Source organism: Mycothermus thermophilus (assembly GCF_041956435.1).
Source record: "Mycothermus thermophilus strain CBS 625.91 unplaced genomic scaffold VTJ04scaffold_1, whole genome shotgun sequence".
NCBI classification, from domain to species: Eukaryota; Fungi; Ascomycota; class Sordariomycetes; order Sordariales; family Chaetomiaceae; genus Mycothermus; species Mycothermus thermophilus.
The window spans coordinates 971,426-994,499 of NW_027191427.1; the positions used below are offsets into that span (position 1 = coordinate 971,426).

The following is a 23,074-nucleotide window of genomic DNA, read 5'->3' on the forward strand; positions in this document are numbered from 1 at the left end:
CGATAAGCTTATCAGAAATGCTGCTGTGCAGCCATTGGATGTGGGGCCCTGGACTGCCCCGCCTGCCGCTGGCCGCTGGCCGCTCCCCTCCTCCACACCCCTGACACCAAACCGCCAGTCGCCCAATTAGGAATCCGGCATAAACAAAAACACAACATCACCAATCCGCCGGACACCAGCTCCTACACTGCCTGTTGCATATACGTACACCAAGATAGCTCCATCTCTCTTGCTACGGACACCGGCACGTCTTGCATACGCATATGTCGCCGAATACGGGGACGCCGGAATAGCCATCCTACCTCTCCACTCGCACACCCGACTACGTAAACAAACACCAACACCACAACACCATCCCCGGCCGCCGTCATGGCCCCGCGAGCCTCGACGCGGTCTACGCGGTCTGCCGCCACACGCGCTTCCACCGCATCTCGTGCCTCCTCGGCCGCCACCAACCCTAATGTTCCTTCCGAAGGCCCCGACAGCGTCCTGCGCACTCGCGTCGCCGCCGTCTTCCGCGAGGCCCAGCGCACCACCGCCACCCACCGCAAGCTGGCCGTGACCCTGCGCAAGATCCAAGAGGCCTGCTGCTACGAGCCCACGTCCCTGCGCAAGCAGTCCGCCGCCGCCGCCGACGTGTCCGATTTCGACGAGGATGACTTCAACAACGAGTTTGTGCGCTGCGTGCTGCGCGTCATGCCCGTCAAGAAGAGCGAGGGCGTCGGCGAGAAGACGATCCGCTTCATCGGCCTCTTCCTGCGTCATGCCGTCGACAAAGACAACGAGACCCTGGGCGAGCTCGACCCGGACGCCAGCACCATGCCCGAAACCCCCGCCACCCGCCTGACCACCCACCTCATGGAGACCATCCTCCCCCTGCTGCAGGCCAAGGACAAGTTTGTCCGCTACCGCTCCACCCAGCTCATATCCCACATCATCAACTCGCTCGACGCCATCGACGATGACTTGTTCCAAAAGCTGCGCTCCGGCCTGCTCAAGCGCATCCGCGACAAGGAGGCCATGGTCCGCGCCCAGGCCGTGCTCGGCCTGGGCCGCCTGGCAGGGAACGAGATCGAGGCCGAGCCCAACTCGGACGACAGCGACGACGGCGCCGGCGCGTCCACCGGCGGTCTGCTGGAAAAACTCCTCGAAGTCCTGCAGAACGACCCGAGCGCCGACGTGCGCCGCTCGCTGCTCGTCAACCTGCCCATCCTGCCCAACACCCTGCCCTTCCTGCTCGAGCGCGCCCGGGACCAGGACGCCGCCACCCGCCGCGCCGTCTACTCGCGCCTGCTGCCCGCCCTGGGCGACTTCCGCCACCTCTCGCTGTCCATGCGCGAGAAGCTGCTCCGCTGGGGCCTGCGCGACCGCGACGAGAACGTGCGCAAGGCCGCCGGCCGCCTCTTCCGCGAGCGCTGGATCGAGGACTGCGCCGGCACCCAGCCCTCCGCCGAGGGCCAGCCCGCCGAGGTGTCGCCCCCTAACTTGGACGCCCTCCTCGAGCTGCTGGAGCGTATCGACGTGGTCAACTCGGGCGGCGAGGACGGCGTCGCCCTGGAAGCCATGAAAGGCTTCTGGGAGGGCCGTCCGGACTACCGCGACGCCATGGTTTTTGACGATAACTTCTTCGAAACCCTCAGCGCCGAGTCTGTGTTTGTCGTTCGCACCTTCAACGACTTTTGCCGCAACGAAGGCAACGGCAAGTACGAAGCCCTCGTCGAGGAAAAGCTGCCCGAGGTCACCAAGGTGGCCTTTTACCTAGAGCGCTACGTCAAGGTGCTCATCGACGCCATTAAGCGGGCCGAAGAGCGCGCGGAGCAGGGCGAGGAGGACGACGAGGAGGAAGAAGACACGGCCGAGCAGGAGTTCATCGTCGAGCAGCTGCTGCACATCGCCCTCACCCTTGACTACTCGGACGAGGTCGGCCGCCGCAAGATGTTTGCACTGCTGCGCCAGATCTTGTCCATTCCCGAGCTGCCCGAGGAGGCGACCAAGCTGACCGTGTCCGTCCTCCGCGACATTTGCGCGCCCGACGACGCCGGCGAGAAGGAGTTTTGCAGCGTCGTCCTCGAAGCCGTGGCTGACGTGCACGACACCATCGTCGACGACGACGGCGACACGGACCTGCCCGAGAATGACGACGAGAGCTTCCACTCGGCGCGGTCTGAGGTCAGCCGCGAGAGCACCCCTACACGTGAAGGCGGCGGCGGCGGCAACGGCGGGCGCAAGTCCAAGAAGCCCGAGCTGTCGGAAGAGGAGGCGGCCAAGAAGGCCATCAAGGAGATCATGATCAACATGAAGTGCCTGCACATTGTGCAGTGCATGCTGCAGAACGTGCAGGGCGAGCTGCAAAAGAACGACCACCTGGTCGCCATGCTCAACAACCTCGTCGTGCCCGCCGTGCGCAGCCACGAGGCGCCCGTCCGCGAGCGCGGTCTCGTCTGCCTCGGGCTGTGCTCGCTGCTGGACCGCTCGCTGGCTGAGGAAAATCTCACTCTGTTCATGCACTTCTTCGCCAAGGGCCACACCGCGCTGCAGATCACGGCCCTGCATATCCTGACCGACATCCTCAACGTGCACGGCGCCCAGCTGCTCTCGTCCAACCCGTCCCTGCTCAAAGTCTACGTCAAGGCCCTCCGCTCGGGCGCCAAGCACCCCGAAGTCCAAGCCGTCGCCACCGTCGCCGTGTCCAAGCTCCTCCTCGGCCGCGTCGTCAGCGACCGCGACGTGTCGGCCGAGCTGCTCAAGACGCTCGTCGTCGCCTACTTCGAGCCCGCCAGCGCCGGCAACCAATCCGTGCGGCAGGCGCTCAACTACTTCCTACCCGTCTTCTGCTACTCGCGCGCCGAGAACCAGGACCTGATGCGCTCCGTCGCGCTGGACGCGCTGCACACGCTGTACAACGTGCGCGAGGGGTTCGACGACGACGAGGCGGACGTGGACGACGAGATGGTCTCGCTCAGCACCATTGGCGCCTGCCTCGTCGACTGGACCGACCCGCGCAAGTGCTACGTCCCCGGGCAGGACAGCAGCAGCGAGGAAAAGAGGGTGGTCAACGCCGATGTGCATTTGGAGTTTGCCAGGGATATTTTGGAGAGGTTGGGCGGCAACGTGCCCAAGGAGGAAAAGAAAATCCTCGCCTCCCTCCTCGGCAAGCTCCACGTCTCCCCGGCCTCGTCGGAGAACCTCACGCGCGACGTCTACGCCGTCGTCTGCCGCGCCGTCGAGAACAACCTGCTCAACGACGCCGCGGGCCGCAACGCGCTGTACAAGATCCACGTCAGCCTCGGGAAGATCGTCAACGCCCTCGACGCTGCCGCCAACCCCGACGTGCAGATGGGCGGCATCGGGGGCGGCAGGTCGAGAAGGAGCGTTAGCAGAGCTAGCTCGGTCGCGACCACCGCCGCGAGCGAGGCGCCTTCGGTCGCTGGCAGGGGAAGTGGTGGGTTGCAGGAGGTCAAGATTAAGGAGGAGGAGATGGAGGATGAGTTTTCGGTTGGGGGATTCGGCCGTCGAGGGAGGTGGATGAGGACGAGGATGATGATGACGATGAGACGGCTACGGTGGTGCATAGGACGCCGGAGCCGGAGGAGAGTGTGGTGGACGAAGAGGAGGAGGAGGAGGAGTTGTAAGTGTGGTGCGTTGCTGGTGAATGGATGGGTTGGAAACGTCAAGGGTCTGGCGAGGTGATGATGATGGCAATGACGGCACGTTGGTTCGGTTTGGGTAGGTTGGCTGGGTGCTTCGGGTGGGGGATATACGTCGGGATAGGCTTGGGCGCAGGTCCGCTGTTCCTGTTGGGTTATTCTCATGAATGCGCTAGTTATGGTATGTATCGATCTTGTTGTATATCCGATGTGCTCGTGTTATGAGAAGGGCCTTGTCATGATATCACGCAACTGATGACCAGAAAAACCAAAACTTTGTGTCTTCACCTGTCTTTGGGTCAGGTCTTGCCCCTTCGATCATCGAGGATGAACCACTTCCAACATCCCGCCTGCTGATCCATGCCATGGATTAAAAGCAAGTCTATTCTCTCCCCGTTTTAAACTCTAACTTAACAACTATTCAAACCACAACCCTCTATCAGCTCCCTCCCAAACGCCCAAACCATACACCACCCCTCCCAACCCCACGTTCACCAGCAAATGCTGCCCCAAACTCCACGCTGCGCAGTACAAGTACTTGGGCGAAAACACGGTCCAAACAAACAAATGCGTCCTCAGCACCGTACACGCCGCCATGACGGCCGCCGTCCCGCCGGCCACGAACACGGTCAGCAGCGCGACGTGGCGCTTCCACATGTCATTTCCCCCTTTGTCCTCTTCTCCTGCTATTCTTCCTCTCACAAGCCCATCCCCAATCCCAACCCCATTCCAATACTCATCCAAAGCACGCTGTGCTTGTTGTTTCTCTTTCCGTTCCCGCCGCACCTCCAGCAGCATCCCCACCCCCCACAAGCTCCACCAAATACTCCCCGCCCAGTTGCCGACAAACGTCAGCACGCCGACCGCAGCCACATCAAACCTCCCAACACCATTGTACGCGCTGGACAAATCGACGGACGCGACCGAGTTGGACCCGCCGGCGGCGAAGAACGCAACATGCTGGAGCAGGAGCACCGCGGTTCCCACCTCGCTAGGCGCCAGCGCCCCCAACCAGACCATCCCCCCAAGCAGGTTCGCGAGGATGCCAAACAGCAAAAACAGCGGCACGTTCGTCGGCCGCGACTGCGTCAGCGCCAGCACCGTGTACAGCGTCAAAAGGGTGTCGACGCCGCGCTGGCCGAAGGATACCCTGCGGCGGGCGATCATAAAACCCGTGACCAGCCCGCTCATCAAACCCAGCCCGATAAACACGGCCCGCGCGCGCGAGATGAGGGTTGCGCCCTGGGAGAACCCCAGGCCCAACAGCCCCTTAACCACGCGCGGCACCAATTCCGGCGCGTCCTCCAGCGTGAACGCCACCTTGAACGTAAACGCGGCCAGCACGAGCGCCGACGCGGCGCCAAAGTTGAGCCAGGCGGGCAGCGCCGCGCTGAAGCCGTAGACGAGCCGCTGGTGGACCCAGAGGTAGGTGGCGGCGATGAGCAGCCAGAGGAAGGGCGGGTTGGGGTGGAGGTAGAGCTTGACGATGTCCGGATCGCCGGCGAACTTTTGGCCGGTTTGGTTCCAGCTGCGGATGAGGCGGATGGTGAGGAGGATGGGCAGGATTTTGAGGGTGCCGGCGGGATATTTGTTTTTGTTGAAGTGTTTGATGCTGGAGTACGTGAGCCAGGCGGTGGTGGACCAGTACCAGAAGTGGTGCTCCTCTTCGACGTAGCTGCTGGCGAACATCATGATGGCGTACAAAACCACAATGCCGGCCAAGGGAATGAAAGAGCGGGGTTTCTCGGTGGAGGTAAACATCCTGAGGGCGTGGATGGCGGATAGGAACGCGACGACAGCGATGGCCTGGCCGAGGAAGAGCCTCGGCATGTCGTAGTTACTGGCCATACTGCTCAGGACATCCTGAGCGTGGCGGAGCCACTGGGGATTCGTTGTCAGAGTTTCCGCTCCATGCCTTTCACCTGGAAAGCGAGACGCACCTTGGTGATGGCGTGGATGAGCACGGCGGCATCCTCGCCGTTGGCGTATAGCTTTGAGACATTCTTCCAACCGTGGGCAAGTTCTTGGTAAGCAGCCTTGGATTCGGTGAGCGTGTCTGGATCAGAGTCGGACTCGAGAATTTCTCGCCCGAAGGCCGCCAGAACAATGTCGAGGATTTGGCGCGCATTGCGCATCAAGAGCTGGACTTGGTCGCGAGCTGCTTGGAGTTAGCTTCCACTGACGGAGTTGAGAACCATCAAGGTCCCCTTACAATCTGACCAGAGAGGCAAAAACGCAGGAATCAGCGCGCCCAGGTTGTTCTTGGGAACGGGGAAGCGCAGCAAGGCGGCCAAGGTGGGGGCCAGGTCGGACTGCTCCACGGTGCTATAGTATTGGAAGTCGTCACGTTCTGGTAGCGGGGACTCCAAGCCACCACCCGTCAGAGACCGCAAGTGAGGGGAGATGAAGACAAGGGCCGGCGAGGTCTCGCCTGCTGAAGAGGCGCCATGGTTGCCGGCGTCGTTCATGCCATGGTCGCCGCAGAAAACGAGCAGGGTGGAGCGGAGATGTTCCTCGGACTCCATGGCGGTGTAGATCTGGCGGATGATGCCGTCCATCTCGCGCTGTTTGGCCACCATGTGCGGACTTGTGAGGATTAGCGGTCGGTGTTCGCTGAAGGTATCTATGCCGGAATATATAGGATATCCCCCTACCTCCTCGGCCCGCCCTTGTGGCCGATGTGATCCAGCCCGAGATAATGCAACACCATGGTATTCCAATCATTCCTCCGGAGCTCGTCGGCAATATGGCGAGTGACGTTGTTATCCACCTCGGTAAAGTCCTGCCGCCGTCAGTCACGAAGCCGCTCGCTCTCAGCTCCTGATATCAAACCCGCACTCACCGAGACGAAGAAGCTCGACGTCCCATCTGCGCGGTCAAACGTGCCCGGGAAGAGCTTCAACCAGGTGTCGTCGCCGTACATGACTAGCTTCCCTGTGTTCTTGGCCTTCATCTGCGCCAACCATGTGTCCTGCGAGGCTAGACTGGAGCTTTCGTCGCCCTCGTCAAGGTTGAGGACGACGTCGAGGAATGACGGGATCGAGCCGGTGGTAATGGCTTTGAGACGCGGCATCGTGACAGTCGGGGAGGTAGCGTGCGCCGTGAAGGGGAGAGCGACGCCATCGCGGATCAGGCTGGTGAGGGAGGCGGGGTCAGAGTCGGGGAGGTACACATGGGCGACGACGAGACAGGGAAAAGAAGAGGACGCTTACGACTGGGTGAACTCGAAACCGCTCCCTTGGGCATACACAAAGTCACTTTCCAGAGAATGGCGTTAGTCAGTTTGCTAGATTTCCATGGGCACATGCTGGCGCGGGGCGGGAACGCGCGCGCACCTTCGCAGCGCATCGATCACCATGAAGACGATCCTGTCAAACTTGGCCTCGGGAGGCTCGTCATACTCGCTGACGGAATCGTACGTGGCCAGGCCGGGGAGCAGCGGCTTGTAAGGGAAGAAACCCGTGGCAAAGACGAGAATGGCGACGGGGATCAGGAGGTTGGCGACAAGCAGCAGCATGGAGCTCAGGAAGCTGGAGCTGGAGGAGCCATTCTCGCGGCGACGACGACGCGCTGTCATGGCCGTCATGTCGGCGACGGCGGGGACAGGGGAAACAAGGCCTCGGATAGGGAGAACTAAGACTGTTTCAATGGGGCTCCGCGGCCATGATCATGAGGAATCCCGCGCCGAACTGGCAAACATGTCATTACAAATCTGTCGAGTCGAGCAGAGTGTCGCAAAAGGGGTCTTTGGACATTTTGATGTTGACTTGACATTTGCCAAGCCTCGATGGGAACCTTGGAGGCCACTGGAGCGGAACGAACAGGGGTCCCCCACAGCGGGACAGATTGGGGCACCGTTACAAGCCCCTGTCACTGAAGGCTTGTCATCACTGTGAGCGACGGACTCTGAGATGGCGAATAGCCAGAGCAGCTATGAAAAGTCGAAAAGGAAGAGCCATAAGAGGAGCATTTGCGAAGAAGAGATAGTAAATTAGGTTGGCTCTGTAGCTTTTTCCTCTTTTTTCATCTCCCAGATCCGCCCATGTTGTGGTTCATCAGTCCCCATATGCCATGAGAGCTGCTGATGGCTCTGATACCTCATTGTTCTTCTGAACGCCGACCCCAGTTCCCAAGTGTCGTACCACAGGTAGTTCCTCCATGCTCTCAGAAATCTCAATCCCCGGGTATCTCGTGTCGATAGTTGATGTCGAGCAGGTCGGGGCCTGCGGCCGTCCTGTCAGACTCAACCCACATTGGAGTTGTTTCAACCTTGACCCTTCAGCGACATGCCGGCGCAAGGCATGATGACATGGCCGTCAGCGGCCTCAGTCAGCTCCATTTGCCCAAAGGCGCTTCATCGCCAAACGCTTCTCTCCAACCAATCCACGAGAATCGCTCATTTCCTGGCCTTGTTCTTCTTGGCGTATCTCATGGGAAACACGATGGACCCCTTCTTGCGCCGCCGCCGCTTCTCAATCTTTCCCTTGGTCTTGCTGGGCTTTGCACTGGCCGGCTTCGCCTCATCAACCTCCATGGCAGCTGCAAGGAAAATCAGACCATGTCCTGAACCTCACGTGTCGGGCCCAGGAACACTCACCATCATCCGTCTGGGCAGCGGGCTCTTTGTCTGGTGCTGTTTTACAGTCAGCATTGTATCATGGGAGTTGACCGACTCGATAAGAACAATACATACTCTCGTCCATGGGAACCTCTCTTTCTGGTTTGGGTGCTTGGGCAATGGCTAGCAGCTTCTCCGAGAGTCGCTCCAGGCGAGCTGCCTCGACCGGAGCAAACACATTTTGCTTGAGCCTCCGGTTGTTTTCTTTGACGGTTGTCGATCGCTTGCTCTTGGCCATTGTTCAGGATGTCCTTGTTCAAGGTAACCTTTGAAATGTAATGAGTTTGGTGTTGTTGGTGAAAAACAAGTCAGAGTCGAAGATGATGAGGTTTGTTGTGAATGAGTGTCTGCAGAGAAGAGATCGGATAGAAGCATGAGAATAAATTTTCCATCTTGAGAAAGCATGGGTTATGGCATTATGCAAGTGTTGAGGAACTTGGCCCTCCTTCTCTGCACACTCAAAGACTTTTTAGTGAAAGTGGGGCATAACTCACCAATCATATCACGTAGTTTGCTTAAGTGACTTTTCCCTGGCTGGAGATACTCTGAGCTACCCCTATTCACGTGCAAATCTCCTACAGAAATTGAGATGGATAGGTACCCAAAGTCCCAAAGCCAAGGCTGAGCCCGCTGCACAGAAAAGTATTTTAAGGGGTTCTCTTTCCTGCCAAGCCTCACAATCCACCAACCCCTGTCAGCAAAAGTCAAACAAGAAGGCAGCCGTCGAGTCCCCCAGCCAGCCTGACGGGATTCTGCCACCAAACACCGCCTTGAATCATCAACGACATGCCTGGTCTCCGAGCAAAGAACAGGGAGTTTAGCAGTTCCAGCACATGAAATAAACATTCGACCTTCTTCCACATTCACTTCCCCGTAGCCCGCTTCCTGGAAATAATCGCTAGACGTTCCATTGTTAATCCGAGCTCTCGGGCGCCTGTGAGAACGACAACGGCCGGTCTTGCCGACTCGAAGTTTGGACACAGGCAACCGACTCAAAACCCAAGCCTCATCTCAACTCAAGCAGGCAAGAAGGCGGAGGAACGTGTCCCCGGGTAGCAACCACCTCTGCCCGGCCCTCTTACTTTCCTTTTCGACCAAGACCATTTGTTTTATTGTAGAACTGGAACTTTTCTTTTCGCGAATCGCGCCTTCTTGTCACAGACTGCGCTTTCCACCACACACCAACCCTTCCAAGTTTGTCATCGCGGATCGTGCCTTCTCGTCGCCGAGTTAAGGTTTCTCATCGCGGATTAAACTTTTCCTATCGAGGATTGACTCCGCTATCGTCGCGGAGTCGTTCCTCAGATCCTCGCACCGACAACATGAGCAACGTGGGCGAAAGGTCATCCGAGGTGCAGGCCCTCGCCCGCGTCCTCCAGACCGCCACCATCCCAAAAGCCGTTCTCCAAGCCATCTGCTCAGTCAATGGCATCTCCAAGGCCGGCACTAAGGCCGACATTCAGAAGCGCATCATTCAACGTAAGTATTCCCACTTGCTTTATACCACCAGTATTGTTCGCCGAGCCACCCAGCCTTGGCCGGGCACTTTTCATGCCTGAGGGGTCTCTCAGTTCTCTCCCCTTGCCGACTCTTGATCCACGAATACCACATGGGATACTTCATTCCGACAGAGATCTACTTTCCTGCCTTGCGACCGAACCCTCGGGTGTGAGCAAAAATGGCTTACAATCCAATCACAGAACTCAACGCTGCCTACGCTGCCAACGACTGGACCCGGGTGCAAGAGATTCGAGAGAGCATCGTAACTCGGACTCCCGTCTATGTGAATCAATCAATCCTTGCCCAGGCGACTTCTTCACCAATCCCCCCACCACAACCGCCGCAACCTGCCGCGTATCAACCCAACCCATCATCCTCGCGTCGACCACAGCCAGCGCCACAGCCTTGGAATCGTCCAGCAGGGAACGAAGCGACTCTTCCGGGATATGCCATGGCGTACCAGGGATACCAAGCCCTCAGCGGCTCAAGGCCGCAGAATGCAACCTCAGCAACCGGGTACCAGACCCGTCCTCTCGGCCCAGGCCTGAACCCACCGGCCATCCAGTATAAGCCGAGCCCCTTCTACGAGCCAAAGTACCAGGTTGCCGACGTCAAGACCCTGGAAGGTGGTGCGCCTGTATTCCATTCTCTCATCACGGTTCACAATTGTGCTGACGTCACGCAGTCATGACGGCGCACCGCAACACGGAGCGCATCTCAGTCAAGGTCCAAGACCATCCGGCCCTGCAGCTGTGCGTCACGGACCGCACCATGCGCGTCTTTGTCATGTGCACTGCCGACAAGGTGGGGCCCCAGGACATTGCGTTTCCGTACCAGTGCGAGCTCAAGGTCAACGGAGGGGATATCAAGGCAAATTTGCGTGGCCTGAAGAATAAGCCTGGATCGACCCGCCCCGTCGATATCACGGATGCCCTACGCTTGAAGCCTGCTGCTTACCCCAACAACGTTGAGCTCACCTACGCCTTGACTCAGAAGGTAGGTACCGGGAAAGCTCCGCAGGTAGCACCAGAAGTGAGGGGGTTGTGAGTGAGCAGTGTGACTGACTGACGGTGTTGCAGAGGTTCTATTTTAGCTTGGTGGTCTGCAAAACCGTCTCCATCGAGACCTTGGTTGCCCAGATCCAAAAGAAGATCCGCAAGGAATCCGTCATCGCCGAGAGTGAGTTACCTGCCGTGAAATGGGGCTCGTATGAGAGTAAGATCTGACACTCAATCCAGTCACAAATAAGGCCAGTGATCCCGATGTCGTCGCGACATCTGTGAACCTGAGCCTCAAGTGCCCACTCACCTACATGAGACTCAAGCTGCCATGCCGCGGAGTTTCGTGCAACCACATTCAGTGTTTTGATGCCACTTCCTACCTCCAACTGCAGGAGCAGGGTCCGCAGTGGATATGTCCCATCTGCAGCAAGCCGGCACCCTTCGACCAGTTGGCCATTGATGAGTAAGTCTTTGGGCGCCACCACATTTCATTCTTGGTTTATCAATGCTAACAGAGATGGCCAGATATGCTCGAGAAATCCTGAGCTCGACTCCCGAGTCTGTCGAGCAAGTCACCATCGAGCCCGACGGCAAATGGTCGGTCCCCGGCGACAAGCGGCAAAGCACTGCTAGCCAAGAAGCCAGCCTCCTTGACGACGATGTCATCGAAGTCACCGGCACGTATAGCAAGGGCCTGGTGGCTCCCGCAGCAGGACGCACCTCGACGGCTACCCCGCATCTCGGAACCCCGACCAGCATTGCCTCGCGCGACACCCCCGCCGCGACCAGATCGGGCAACAAGCGCCCCGCGCCCGAGGTGATTGATTTGACTCTCGACGACAGCGACGATGAACCGCCGCGGCCGGTGAAGAGGGTGAATTATGGGACGGGAGCGGGATCGGGAGGAGGGTTGTTGTAGAATGGCCCATTTTCTCGGAGGGGTTTCGCATACCGTCTGCGTCTGACGATGATGCGGGACGAAGCTGTTGCGGCGGCAGGGTCGCGAGTGACGGCAAGGTTTCGGGCAAGGTTTCTAGCGACGACAGAGGAGCCGGAGGAGTCTAATAGCAAGACTCCCGCTCCGGAGAAGGATGTGAATAAGGTTTGAGCTTGTCGCGGGTAGGAGGGAAGGTGTTGAATCAAGACAGCCTTGGACATGGAAGGGTCTTGGAAGCTGGCTCATTCGACGAGGCAAGGCGTGGATTCATTTCTTTCTCTTCTTCTCCATATTGCAGCATCTCTTTGCTTGCTCCTTTCCGGGCACGAGGTAGTGGGGTACTCCAGGCAGGTGGTGGTATAATGGGCATCATCATCATCGGTTGGGCGCTGGCTGGCGGGTATTTTCTTCTGCATATGGGGTTCCGGTGTATTCGGGTTTTCTTTCTGGGGCGGTCAGGCGGGACAGCCTGGAAGGTTAGCTGGGCGTCGTGGAGTTATTATGGAACTGCCGACAGACATCAGACATCTCTCGAGACTGAGAGGAGCCTGAGTTCTTCAGAGCCATACGCTTGCTTGCCCCATGGGGGGCTGTTAGATAGAATGTACCTATGCAGGGATGGATTGATGGTGCTTTGAGCTTGGGGGTTACCTAGGTACTTGGCTGTTTTTATGGGTTGCTTGCTCACATAGAGAATCAGGACACATGCTCGTTGAATCATACACATACATCCTTACTCCAATAGTGATAATGATTGAAGATGAAGTCGTTTTGATCATGATGTGGATGTGGTAGCAGAGGGACTCGGGAAGAAGCATAATGGATTTGTGCACATTATGGAACAAGACTGGCTATAACTTGGCCTACTTGTTACATACAGGTACGTAGTAAATTATAATCTAGATAAATAATGTTGTCCATTTCCTCCGAGGAGGCTTGATTCTGGACCTCTGCTCACATGTTCATCAAAGGGGAACCCTAACCCCGAGATCAGAACCCCACTATGCCAGGAGCTCCCATCTCGTCCCCAGCTCCATCCATCCACACTCACTTGGCTGTGCAACCTCGACAACTATCAATCTAACGACACCGAGTTTCTGCTGACTCCCTCCCGGCCACCACACCCAACCGAACCATAGCCTTCTTCGCTTCTCTACCTGCCAAAACAGACATATCTCCGGGACGGGCCTCTAGAGCGGAATATTCCCAACACCGCCGCTGATCAGCTCCCGTTCCAAGCTCACCGTTCCCGCAAAGAACCCCAGCACCAACTCACGACAGTACGTCCTAGCAAGACGAGAGAACAACAAGAATACCAAACGAGGGATAGCTAGAAACCCACACACGGAATCCAGCCTCAACATCTCAAACAATCCTAAACCATCCCCTCTTACTCGCTCCACCGACTCTCCCAAACACACAAAACACTTCGGGGGACCACCCAAATAAATAATAACTTAAACCGCCCAACATGTCTTTCGACCCCGTCATGCCACCCTACAACGCCTCCGACCCCACGGCGCGCTTCCTCTCCGCCTCATGCCTCGACTTTTTGCTCATCGAGCTCGTGCCCATGGCGCACCGTATCACGCGCCAGCTCGAGGGCCGCGCCAAGCAGGAGGAGGAGCGGTGGCTTGCCTCTCTCCATAATAACCCTTCCCAACCAGACGGTGGTGATGGTGCTGGTACTGGTACTGATACGGCCGCGGCGGCGGCGAACGGGGAGGGGTTGGTAAATGGCCCCTCCTCCTCCTCGGCGGAACAAGAAGTGGAAGTGGACATCACGACGCCGTTGGACGACGAAGAGGAGCGGGAAGCGGTGTTTTGGCGGTTGGAATCGATCGGGTACAGGGTCGGACAGGGGCTGGCGGAGCGGTTTTCCAAGGACCGGCCGCGGTTTAGCGACACGTTGGACATCATCAAGTTTTTGTGCAAGGATCTGTGGACGCTGGTGTTTCGGAAGCAGGTGGATAATTTGAAGACGAATCATCGGGTTTGTGGACTTCCCCTTTCCTCTGTTCTTTTCTTTCTTTCCTTCTTCACGTCTGTTGGGGTTTGAAGGGGATATGGGGTTGCTGACTGAGGGTGTTCGTTGGGTTATTGATAGGGAGTCTACGTCCTGACGGATAACTCGTTCCGCCCGTTCGCGCGGATGAGTGCTGAGGTGTCGAGCCAAGCAGTGTTGAGGGCGCAGCCGGTATGTTGTTACTGTCTTGTTCCCTCTCTTACATGACTTTTTGATCCCTTGCTGACGGGAAGTCTAGTTTCTATGGTTCCCATGCGGCATCATCCGCGGCGCCCTCGCCGCCATGGGCATCACCGCCACCGTCCAAGCAGAGACCACCGAGCTGCCGAGCGCCGTGTTCCAGATCAAGACTGTCCCGGCCAAAACGTGAAAACCTGTCTCTCTACCTACCATGACGGCTCTTCATGCCGCGGTTGTGTGATGGCCGTTCGCTGCTGTCTGGCCTGAGAAATGACGGGGAGGGGTGTGGATGGTTAGCTGTTAGTGGGATGTCGGGCATGTGACTTGCTATCTATCCGTCCGCTGCCGGGTGGCTGCCGGGTGTTGGTCTGTCTGTCTGTCTGGCTGACTGGCTGGCCATGGCTGGAGGGTGTACTTCTCTCTGGCCAGGATTTGTCCACACTACGTATCCCGATCTCGTCCTTGGAGAACGGGGGCGTTCAAACGACGAGGACGAACCGCCGACGAGAAAAAGGCCCTGCTGTCTCACCAAAATCGTGTGCGCTCCAAGAAACCTCCTCAGCAACGTCTCTTCCGCAAGCATCATCCAGTTCGATTGCCCAACCGCCGCAATCAGCAAAACACAATCATGAATATTGAACCAACAGACAGACAGCAGCAGCAGCAGCAGCAGTAGTATTAACATCCCCCCCCCCCATCCTCGCTACACAACCACACCGTCTTGTCTGACAAACAGACGCCTAACTACCTCCATACACATTGACCTCGGACCATCTACACACCCCCATCTATTTGTCTATAAGATGGGTAGGTGGTTGAATGATCAGGTCAGCACGGCAAAGCCCCCCTCCCCCGATCTCTCTCCGCCCGCTTTTGTGCCATGCCATTCCATGCCCACAAACACTGGAGAGTTGTTTAGGTGGGCTTGGATCGGTCGGTTGAGACCTACGAGACAAAAAAGCAACCCTTCAACCTTTTTGTTTTCTCTCCCAAAGATTCCTACGTACTTATAGAGGATGATGCAAAGGAGAACGTGGTGGAAGTCGGAGCTTTCAGGAGAATGGGAAGAGGATCCCAAAGAAAGGTGGTTAATGGAGTTTGGGGGTCAGGATTGTGAATAGAGAGAGCATGGGTTCACGCAGGATTCCTTCAGGACATGGGACATGAAGATAGAGGCTCACTCAGGATCACTAATACACATAATAGACGCGCACACAGGCCCCAAAACCAACTCCATGGCGATAATCACTTGGATGGATGGAACTATGCCGGTGAAAACAGAACACCAAATGGAAAACAAATCATTCACCTCCTGTGTACCTAAATCCTAGTGCCGGAAAAAGCAACGAAAACTCCTACATAGAAAGACACACACCTACACCACGGAGCAACGAGTCCGGGATACTCCTCCCTTCTCCTCTATCTCCCATCACTCCGGCCATTTCACAGGTAACTTGTCGTCGTCCATCACGAGCCAGGCCGTCCTAATCCATCCAACTCGCTAGCTTCCCAGCACCAAACCTATCCGTCCGCGACGGCCGCATGCTTATCCGCGACAGCCGAGAGCTCTGGAACCACACTCCCATCCAACCCGCAATCTCTCCATCAGGCAAGTACGAGAGACAAAGAGGGCAATTTAATGCCCAAACACCACCATCTCTCAACCCGCCATTTACGCTCTCCTGTCGAGGCGCGTGTACGACCAGATGCGGGCGCGGGTATCGCCCGAGCCGGTGGCGAAGTAGCCGCCCGTTGGGGTGGCGACGGGGCAGGGAGCGACCGAGATGACCGAGTTCTTGTGGCCCTGGAGCATGAGCTGGGTGTGGCCGGTGCGGGGGTCCCAGAACTGGACGCCGCGGTCCTTGGAGCCCGAGAGGACCCACTCGGCATCGGGCGTGAGGGCGACGCTGAGGACGAAGTCCTGTAAAGTGGAGTGTTAGTAGTCTCGTTCTCGACATAGTTTCAAAAGTGGTGATTAAACTTACCCTGTGGCCTTCGAAGGTCTTGATGCAGCGACCGCTCTTCGACGGGGGCTGCTGGGGATGGCCGATCTGGCGGGACGTGTTGAGCTCCCACATCTTGATGGTCTTGTCCAAGCTGCCCGAGACGAGCTCGCGCGCATTGGGAGAGAAGGCAACGCTGTAAACGCTGTCCTTGTGGCCGTCGGGACCCTCGAGGCGCTCGAGGAGGTAGCCCATCTTGATATCCCAGACGCGAACGCTCTTGTCGAGCGAGCCGGCGGCCACGAGCTTGGTATCGGGCGAAATGGCGACCGTGGTGACGCCGTCCTCGATGGTGAGGGTCAGGCTGCAATTGCCGGTCTCGAGATCCCAAATCCTGACAGTCCGGTCGCCGCTGCCCGAAGCAATGGTGCGGCCATCGCGAGAGAAGTCGAGCGAGTAGATATCCTGGTCGTGGCCCGAAAACGTGTGGCGGATGGTGCGGGTCGCAATGTCCCAGACCCGAATAAGCTTGTCCTCGGCGCCGGTAGCCAGGTACTTGCCGTCGGGGCTGAAGCAGACGCTCCGGATGTAAAGGTCGCCGTTGATGTCGCTGCTGTCGTCCTGGAGGACGCAAAGCTTCTCGCCCGTCTGGACGTCGTAGATCTGAGCCGACTTGTTGCAGCCGGTAGCGACGTACTTGCCGTCGTGGCTGAAGCGGACGCAGCACACAACGCTTTCGTGCTGCAGGGTGTGGACGAGATCGACGTCGAGAACGCGAGGCACCGACTGGTTAAAGATGACCCACCAATCTTCGCGCACCTTCTTAATGTGGCTGGGCAGGCGTTCGGGATCGAGGTCGCCCAGGGCATTGCTATGCGAGGGTGGCGGCGGAGGAGGAGGGTGCTGCACCATGCGATGCTCGGGAGCGGGGTGGGCCGGGACCTGGGGGGACTGGCCAGGTCCGTTGTACGGGACCGGAGTGTTAATCTGCGGGGTGGCCGGGCCAGGAGCGGGGGGCTTATTGCCGATGGCGCGCCTGTTGCCCGGACCCGGGGACGCGGTGCTCTGGGGCGGCTGGGGAGGGAAACCGCCTGGGGCGGGTCCTTGCGGATACTGCTGGAACGGAGGCTGCTGAGACGGCGGGGGAGGCGGCGGAGGAGGGCCCTGCAAGCCCGGAGGGGCGGGAGGCATGTGCGGAGGTTGCTGCTCCTGCTGCTGCGGGTGCGGCGGAGGAGCAAGTCCACCCTGGCTGTGGCCGGAGAGGATAGCGCCGATGACATTATTACCAGGATTGCCAATCTGAGGCGGGGGTGGCTGGGCAGCAACATGCTGGGGAGGCGGGTTCATGGGGCCCGGGGGTCCTCCACGGCTCTCCAGTTGGCGACGCAGCATGTTGATCTCCTCTTCATACCTGCGGGAGATGCATGTTAGGAGGATTGTGAGCGTAAAAGAACGGAGGGCAGGCTCACTTTTGCTTGAGACCAATTTGCGCCTGTTCCATCTGGTAGACCTTCTCGCGAATCATCTGCATCTCCTGAACCTGAGCCTGGACTGTGGCGGATAAGTTAGCGCGTTGGGTCTAGCAGACAGAACAGCGTCCATCCACAATGCTACCGTCGACGCTGCGGGAGATGGATAAAACCTACTTTGATGCTCGTACGTCTCGGTTTGCCGGACATGAGACTCGAACTCGGCACGGATCTGTTCGAGCAGCTCATTCAAGCGGCCGGCACCGCCATTTGCTGGGGGGACACCCCCCATTCCCCGATGGCCCGGGTACATGGACATTGTTGATGGCGATTAAAGAGTCGCGGCGATTGCCAGAGCCGTTGTTTTCGTTGTCCGGAGATTTTGGAGATGGATCGGATCGGAATGAATCACCTCCCAGAGGTAAGTAAATTGAGGGATGTCTGGGATTTCCAGCCGACGGATTCGATCCGGAGTCAAACGTGTTGTTGATGCGAAGTTGCGGCGGTCACGAAAAAAAAAAATCCTGGATTCGGATGAGAGTCGATTACGCCGAACACCGACCGGAATCGCCTCGACTGCCTGGATATGCGCGCGTTTGGATGCAGATTGGCAGCGCACCAAAGCGCGTCCCGTCCAGTCTCGGCGGCGATGGAAATTGGGATGGAGAAATTGCAATCGGTCAACCGTTGACGCGGCTGACGTGCGGCGCGACCGAGATGCCCGAGCTGCGCGGCGCGGGCAGTGGGATGATAGGTAGGATGCAGGGCGCGGCGAGAGACGGGGGCTGTCTGGTGTCGGTCGGGGTTGGCGTTGGTTGTTGGCGTTGAAGGGATTTTCTTTGGGCGGAAGGGGACAGAAGAAAGCTGAGCGGAGAGAGCTGTTGGGTGAGAAACGAAAATGCTGGGGTGAGTCTCGAAACGGGGGAGCGCCCAAAGGGGAAGAAGAAGGAAAAGAAGTGAAGAAGCACGAGGAGCGGAGGGGGCGGGCTGATGAAGTGCGAGGTGGAAAGCAACACAAAGTGCAGGCTGTCGGCTCGCCAGAGAAAAAAAAGGTACCTTGACCATGCGCGGCACCAGCACCAAGCACCACCAGCAGCAGCGAGCAGGGCGCCACCGCAACCACACACAAGACAAGCCATGAAGGTGGAGCCCGGCGGATGAGAGCGCAGGAGAGTGGGGCGGTGGGTCTGCGTGGGCCCGTTCAAGCTGCGGGCCAGGGTGGGAAGGCGTGGTGGGTCGTCTTGGCGGGCCTCCGGGGTGGGTCTTACCCGTGCGTTTGTGCCCAGGGTTGTCCAGGGTTGTCCAGGGTTATCCAGGATTGTCCAGGGTTATCCAGGGTTGCCCAGGGTTGCAGGGGCTGGATGCACGTTCCCCGGCTGGGGGGTGGGCAGACGGGAAGCGAGTGGGGTGGGGCGGGGGAGCCTACGCCGCCCGGGGGTTAACGGAGGGGGCCAAGGGGAAAGAGCTGGACGGGAGGGGGGTGGGCAAAACCGATCCGAACAGGGGGCGTGTGCAGGTGAGAACTGCTTGGATGGAAAAGGAAAGGTTGCAGCCACCGCAAGCACCTCACCGGAACCACCCACCACCGTTCACCACACAGAAACACCACACCCGAACTGCAACCTGCACCCCAAGACAGACAAAGTGAACACAAACGACAGCGAGTGGAGGGTGTGGCTCCAAGATGGAAAATCTACAGACACCCACGCCCTCCATGGTCTCGATCCATGTGGCCCGCGATCCATGGACGGAAACTCCCCCCGATTCTGTGACAGCTGCTGGTTGGGGCATGGCCACAGAAAACACAGGAAGCCCATTTGAAGACGCGTGGTCGGTTCCTTCTTTTGCTCTGGCTCCGGCCGATCATGGAGACTGCCCTACGCCGTAATCTGGACTTCGTGCTGACGGCCTGATGCCGAAGGATGACGGTGGTGTGGCGTTTGCAGAATCTATCTACATACGCATACCTATGTATGTCTGTTGGTCCCAGCGCGAGATATTGACTGGACAATCTCGCATGCTGCTCGGGTATGAGGTAAAGAGCCCCCAATCCCGCCGTTTGACACTCCAGCCTCCTTCTCGTCAAGGGTGTGTTGTGACGTTATGTACGACGGCCTGATGAGATCCGCCTTGGTGGATGAGACCTATCTCGGCCGGCCAATGTGGTCGATTTGATTGACGAGACGCCATGGTACGTTGTAGCAACATTCCGCCGTTTCGTTGTCAGTCGCTTCAAGATACTCATAGTAGACACTTGAGGTGGGCAGGTCCGAAAACAACCCATGACGGGATCCGATGCATCCCGTCTGCAACGCTCTGCGCCGCTCACAATTATCCGGGGGGCGGCCGCATCCTGCACCACAGGACTCGTCGACAGCCTGGCGCATCTTGTGTAGTGCCAGCCTCGGTACACCAAACCCAGCAGGAGGTGCGAGAATGCTACCCCTGGGTGTTTTCCAATGAGTAAGATGATCGATGACGGTCTGCATGAGGTAAAAAAGGCCGAGAAAGCGCACATTCAACCACCACCTATATCATATATCAACTCACTCTATTGTCTTGGTCTCAGTTTGTCCCACACTCCAGGTCTGCGATACCACAAACATGGCTATGACTCGGCGACGGGAGCTCTGAAGGCTTACGCGAATTCCCAATCTCAGAAGCCGGTCGTACAAAATGCGCCTTCTAACCCCATTACCTCGCAAGCGCAATATAATACTTAGGTCCTTACTGTCTATAATCAGGTAGGTAGATTCACATGTCATCGAGACATGGTGATGAGGGAAGAGCCTCTAGTGCCCGAGGAAGACGCCCCCCTGCTTCGACGCTTCCGCCATGCAAATACTACTGCCCATCATCTTGCTGGTTGCTGGTTTCAGGACCGTCACCTATGGGTTGACAGCCCCGTAAAGAACATGGACGGCTTATGGAAGTTTATGAAACAACCAGGTCCGTCTACTATGAAAGTCCTATGGCGTACCTTATGTAAGCCCTGTACTAGCGATGCATGAATGGTGGTGGTGGCCCGTCCTGAGAAGGGAACGGGCAGGGCTCCGGGATGCCCTTCTGGGCCAAGTCAGCTCACCGCTCTCGCCCCTCCCCGAAACCTTTTCCGTCTCTCCGTCTCTTGCCCATTCGTCGCCTTATCTCATCTCACCTAACCCATCCGAGTACGTACATACAGTACGAGCACAGAGTGCGCAAAAAAGTGCAAATGCGTGTGGTCACCAGATTCCCTCCTGAAGATCTGAGCGTTTTGAGGCTTCGCGGCGCTACGCCACCCATCTGCATGCCAACCTGCAATGTACTTAGGACTTGATATACATTGAAGTCCCGCCAACCAGAGGGCATGGACAAACCAAAGTCCAAAAACCAAATGGTGTGATGTTTTTCTCATCGATATCATGGTTTGATGGTTGACAGACCTAGACCTAGGTGAACGCACGCCCCCTGCTCTCCACACCTACCCCCCGCGTCCCTGATTCGAAAACCTCCGCCGAGAGTGCCGAGAGGCCACCGCTGCAAAACGCAGGCAACGGGGATCTAACCGATTCGAGAAGCCCGAAAGCCGACTCGGGACCTGGTCCCTGCGGGCCGAAGCACCAAGCCATCGGATCGGAGATGCGAGACAGATTGTTGGGTCACCTCTTTAGAGGCACGACATACACTACCTAGTAGGGACTGACCTAGGGGGATGAGGCACGTGAATTGTATGTATGTACATATTTCTGCCGTAGGAGACTATTCAGGGAGTGGGTGGAGGAAATATTATCATACCGTGTCTCTCTGACTTTGTCAGTACTGGGGTTTGATGGAAGATGGATGAGATATCTGCGACTCCTGTTCATCGGATGTCCTGTCTGCAGCTCGGACATAACACCTCGCCAACAATATCATCATTCTTCCTCCCCATGACAAATCACCACCTCTTCCCTCCGTAAGAAAAGAGAAGTACACCCAGTCATATGAACTCTCCCCTCTTCCCTCCTTCCAACATGAGGCTATTGCCTACAAAGTTTCACCGCCTCTACTGTCGTCGGTATCCGACGTTTCATGTCATTGGCAGCCATATCCTGGTTGGCCGTTGGTCGCGGCAGGGCAAAAGAATAAAAGACTCGCCGGTTACCGGCAGCTGAAACATTTGTCTTCGGAGTCCCTAAACCCACCAAAGTGGCCACACACTGGGAAGTTCGTGTGGCCAGACGGACAAGGGGGCCATGACTCGTCATAGTCACATGTTTTGTGATACAGGGTAACCTGGTTAGTGAACTGACATTATCTTCTTACCGTCGAGAGTACAACCTGAACCTAGTTTAAGACGTCCTCGAATCTCCTGAAGTTGGGACATGCAACACGGATCCCACCGATAACCGCACCAGGAAACTTGATGCCACACCTGTTCCCGGCCCCGCAAGGCATGCTCTGCAGATCTCAAGATGTCTTCGAATGACAAGACTTAGTGATGATAGAGCATAAACCACGGCATAGAAGTGTTAATCACGGGGAACCACTGAAATGCGAAAGGGCAAGTTGGACCGCTTGATATATGACACAAGGAGACTAACTTAAGACCATCCCCAACACCCGACATATTCGTCAGGAACTGAGATACTGGGTTTCGCAGCAGACAACTAAGCTGCAAGACTTCAAGCCAACCAATCCTCAACGCCTCGCCCACTGCGCTCAGCCCAGCAAAGGAAAACAGAGCTAGGAAAACTCGACAGGAGATAAGGGAATATTAATGACAGGACAGCTGGCAAAGCAGCCAAACCAGGTTCCCAACGAAAAGGAACCCGAACACAAGCCACAAGACGAACCTAAGCAGGCAAGAGAAACAAACAAGCCAACGAAAAAGAGAACCCGAGCAAAAGGACAAGAAACCTCCTTTCACCACCCCAGCCACGAATCCAAAGCCCCCCAACCCATCCCTCAACCAGCAAAGAAAAGAAAAAAGGAAAAGAACCCCATCTCCCTCCCTCACGAAAAGCTCACAAACTTCGGATCCCTCGGCCGTCCATCCGGGCCGATCCCGTTCTCCCTAAACCGCTGCTCCATATACACCCTCCTGGCCTCGTCGAAGCGCATCCTCCTCTTCTTCATAATCTTCAGAATCTCCTTCTTGGCCTGGTCGTCCAGCCCGGCGCGCGCGTCGCCCGCCGCCACGTTGTTACCCGCCAAGTCGAAGGTGGACGAGGTCAGCCCGGCTTCGATGTCATCTTCGAAACTGTCGCCGATGGTAATGTCGTCGCCGTCGCGCGCCCACGGAGTGAGGCGCGAGTAGAGGTACGAGCTGCGCTCGTGGAAATGCGAGGTGTGTTCCTGCAGCGCGGGCAGCCAGCGCGCGCGCGTGAGGTAGAGAAAGGTGCCGCTGATGAGGGTGAGGAGGGTGAGGGAGTAGAGGAGGTAGGCCATTTTTTTTTGCGGATGGTGGGGTGTTTGTAGTTTGTTCGGTGGGAGGATAGCGGGTTCGGGCTGATTATGAGGGCTGGTTGATGGCCAGTCGGTTACTTTGAGATCGGAGCTTTTGGACGAGCGGCGGTTTGTAGCGCGTAAAGGCTGTGGCGCAGATGAGGGGGGTTCAGGAGTTACCGGATGCAGCGGATGTGAGGTGGTTTTCGACAGAGGGGAAAGGTACTCGAGAGGAAAAGGAAAAGAAAACAAAAGGAAAGAGAGCGTAACGAATGAAGGGATGGAATAGGTAGAGCGCGCTACTGCAGTTTGGAGCGCATCTCGTGCGCTCGATCAAGAGCTCG

The 23,074-nt window shown here is 57.5% G+C and overlaps 12 protein-coding genes across 12 annotated transcripts; 6 read left to right on the forward strand and 6 right to left on the reverse strand.

Moving 5' to 3' along the window:
• Positions 1-369: 369 nt before the first annotated feature.
• VTJ04DRAFT_334 (uncharacterized protein) lies at positions 370-3,690 on the forward strand (the record flags this gene model as incomplete). Its single annotated transcript, XM_069361229.1, has 1 exon — positions 370-3,690. One exon carries the CDS (start codon positions 370-372, stop codon positions 3,688-3,690), a length of 3,321 nt encoding a protein of 1,106 aa, XP_069222944.1.
• Positions 3,691-4,064: 374 nt separating this feature from the next.
• VTJ04DRAFT_335 (uncharacterized protein) lies at positions 4,065-7,233 on the reverse strand (the record flags this gene model as incomplete). Its single annotated transcript, XM_069361240.1, has 7 exons — positions 4,065-5,528; positions 5,588-5,805; positions 5,860-6,233; positions 6,302-6,429; positions 6,490-6,781; positions 6,860-6,904; positions 6,983-7,233. 7 exons carry the CDS (start codon positions 7,231-7,233, stop codon positions 4,065-4,067), a joined length of 2,772 nt encoding a protein of 923 aa, XP_069222945.1.
• Positions 7,234-7,294: 61 nt separating this feature from the next.
• VTJ04DRAFT_336 (uncharacterized protein) lies at positions 7,295-7,952 on the forward strand (the record flags this gene model as incomplete). The annotated part of the gene is made up of 3 exons (XM_069361251.1): positions 7,295-7,347; positions 7,430-7,539; positions 7,774-7,952. The coding sequence occupies 3 exons, from the start codon at positions 7,295-7,297 to the stop codon at positions 7,950-7,952; spliced, it is 342 nt and encodes a 113-aa protein (XP_069222946.1).
• Positions 7,953-8,043: 91 nt separating this feature from the next.
• VTJ04DRAFT_337 (uncharacterized protein) lies at positions 8,044-8,503 on the reverse strand (the record flags this gene model as incomplete). The annotated part of the gene is made up of 3 exons (XM_069361262.1): positions 8,044-8,186; positions 8,245-8,280; positions 8,341-8,503. The coding sequence occupies 3 exons, from the start codon at positions 8,501-8,503 to the stop codon at positions 8,044-8,046; spliced, it is 342 nt and encodes a 113-aa protein (XP_069222947.1).
• Positions 8,504-9,587: 1,084 nt separating this feature from the next.
• VTJ04DRAFT_338 (uncharacterized protein) lies at positions 9,588-11,685 on the forward strand (the record flags this gene model as incomplete). Its single annotated transcript, XM_069361273.1, has 6 exons — positions 9,588-9,744; positions 9,966-10,394; positions 10,451-10,761; positions 10,845-10,944; positions 11,004-11,229; positions 11,292-11,685. 6 exons carry the CDS (start codon positions 9,588-9,590, stop codon positions 11,683-11,685), a joined length of 1,617 nt encoding a protein of 538 aa, XP_069222948.1.
• Positions 11,686-11,945: 260 nt separating this feature from the next.
• On the reverse strand, positions 11,946-12,270 carry VTJ04DRAFT_339 (uncharacterized protein; the record flags this gene model as incomplete). Its single annotated transcript, XM_069361284.1, has 2 exons — positions 11,946-12,149; positions 12,223-12,270. The coding sequence occupies 2 exons, from the start codon at positions 12,268-12,270 to the stop codon at positions 11,946-11,948; spliced, it is 252 nt and encodes an 83-aa protein (XP_069222949.1).
• Positions 12,271-13,174: 904 nt separating this feature from the next.
• VTJ04DRAFT_340 (uncharacterized protein) lies at positions 13,175-14,099 on the forward strand (the record flags this gene model as incomplete). The annotated part of the gene is made up of 3 exons (XM_069361296.1): positions 13,175-13,696; positions 13,811-13,900; positions 13,968-14,099. The coding sequence occupies 3 exons, from the start codon at positions 13,175-13,177 to the stop codon at positions 14,097-14,099; spliced, it is 744 nt and encodes a 247-aa protein (XP_069222950.1).
• A 1,045-nt stretch (positions 14,100-15,144) lies between these two features.
• On the forward strand, positions 15,145-15,414 carry VTJ04DRAFT_341 (uncharacterized protein; the record flags this gene model as incomplete). The annotated part of the gene is made up of 2 exons (XM_069361307.1): positions 15,145-15,180; positions 15,241-15,414. 2 exons carry the CDS (start codon positions 15,145-15,147, stop codon positions 15,412-15,414), a joined length of 210 nt encoding a protein of 69 aa, XP_069222951.1.
• A 167-nt stretch (positions 15,415-15,581) lies between these two features.
• Positions 15,582-17,640, reverse strand: VTJ04DRAFT_342 (uncharacterized protein; the record flags this gene model as incomplete). Its single annotated transcript, XM_069361318.1, has 4 exons — positions 15,582-15,830; positions 15,895-17,263; positions 17,322-17,403; positions 17,499-17,640. 4 exons carry the CDS (start codon positions 17,638-17,640, stop codon positions 15,582-15,584), a joined length of 1,842 nt encoding a protein of 613 aa, XP_069222952.1.
• Positions 17,641-17,652: 12 nt separating this feature from the next.
• VTJ04DRAFT_343 (uncharacterized protein) lies at positions 17,653-18,386 on the reverse strand (the record flags this gene model as incomplete). The annotated part of the gene is made up of 2 exons (XM_069361329.1): positions 17,653-18,222; positions 18,378-18,386. The coding sequence occupies 2 exons, from the start codon at positions 18,384-18,386 to the stop codon at positions 17,653-17,655; spliced, it is 579 nt and encodes a 192-aa protein (XP_069222953.1).
• A 2,930-nt stretch (positions 18,387-21,316) lies between these two features.
• On the forward strand, positions 21,317-22,032 carry VTJ04DRAFT_344 (uncharacterized protein; the record flags this gene model as incomplete). Its single annotated transcript, XM_069361340.1, has 2 exons — positions 21,317-21,397; positions 21,892-22,032. 2 exons carry the CDS (start codon positions 21,317-21,319, stop codon positions 22,030-22,032), a joined length of 222 nt encoding a protein of 73 aa, XP_069222954.1.
• Positions 22,033-22,298: 266 nt separating this feature from the next.
• VTJ04DRAFT_345 (uncharacterized protein) lies at positions 22,299-22,733 on the reverse strand (the record flags this gene model as incomplete). The annotated part of the gene is made up of 1 exon (XM_069361351.1): positions 22,299-22,733. One exon carries the CDS (start codon positions 22,731-22,733, stop codon positions 22,299-22,301), a length of 435 nt encoding a protein of 144 aa, XP_069222955.1.
• Positions 22,734-23,074: the final 341 nt, after the last annotated feature.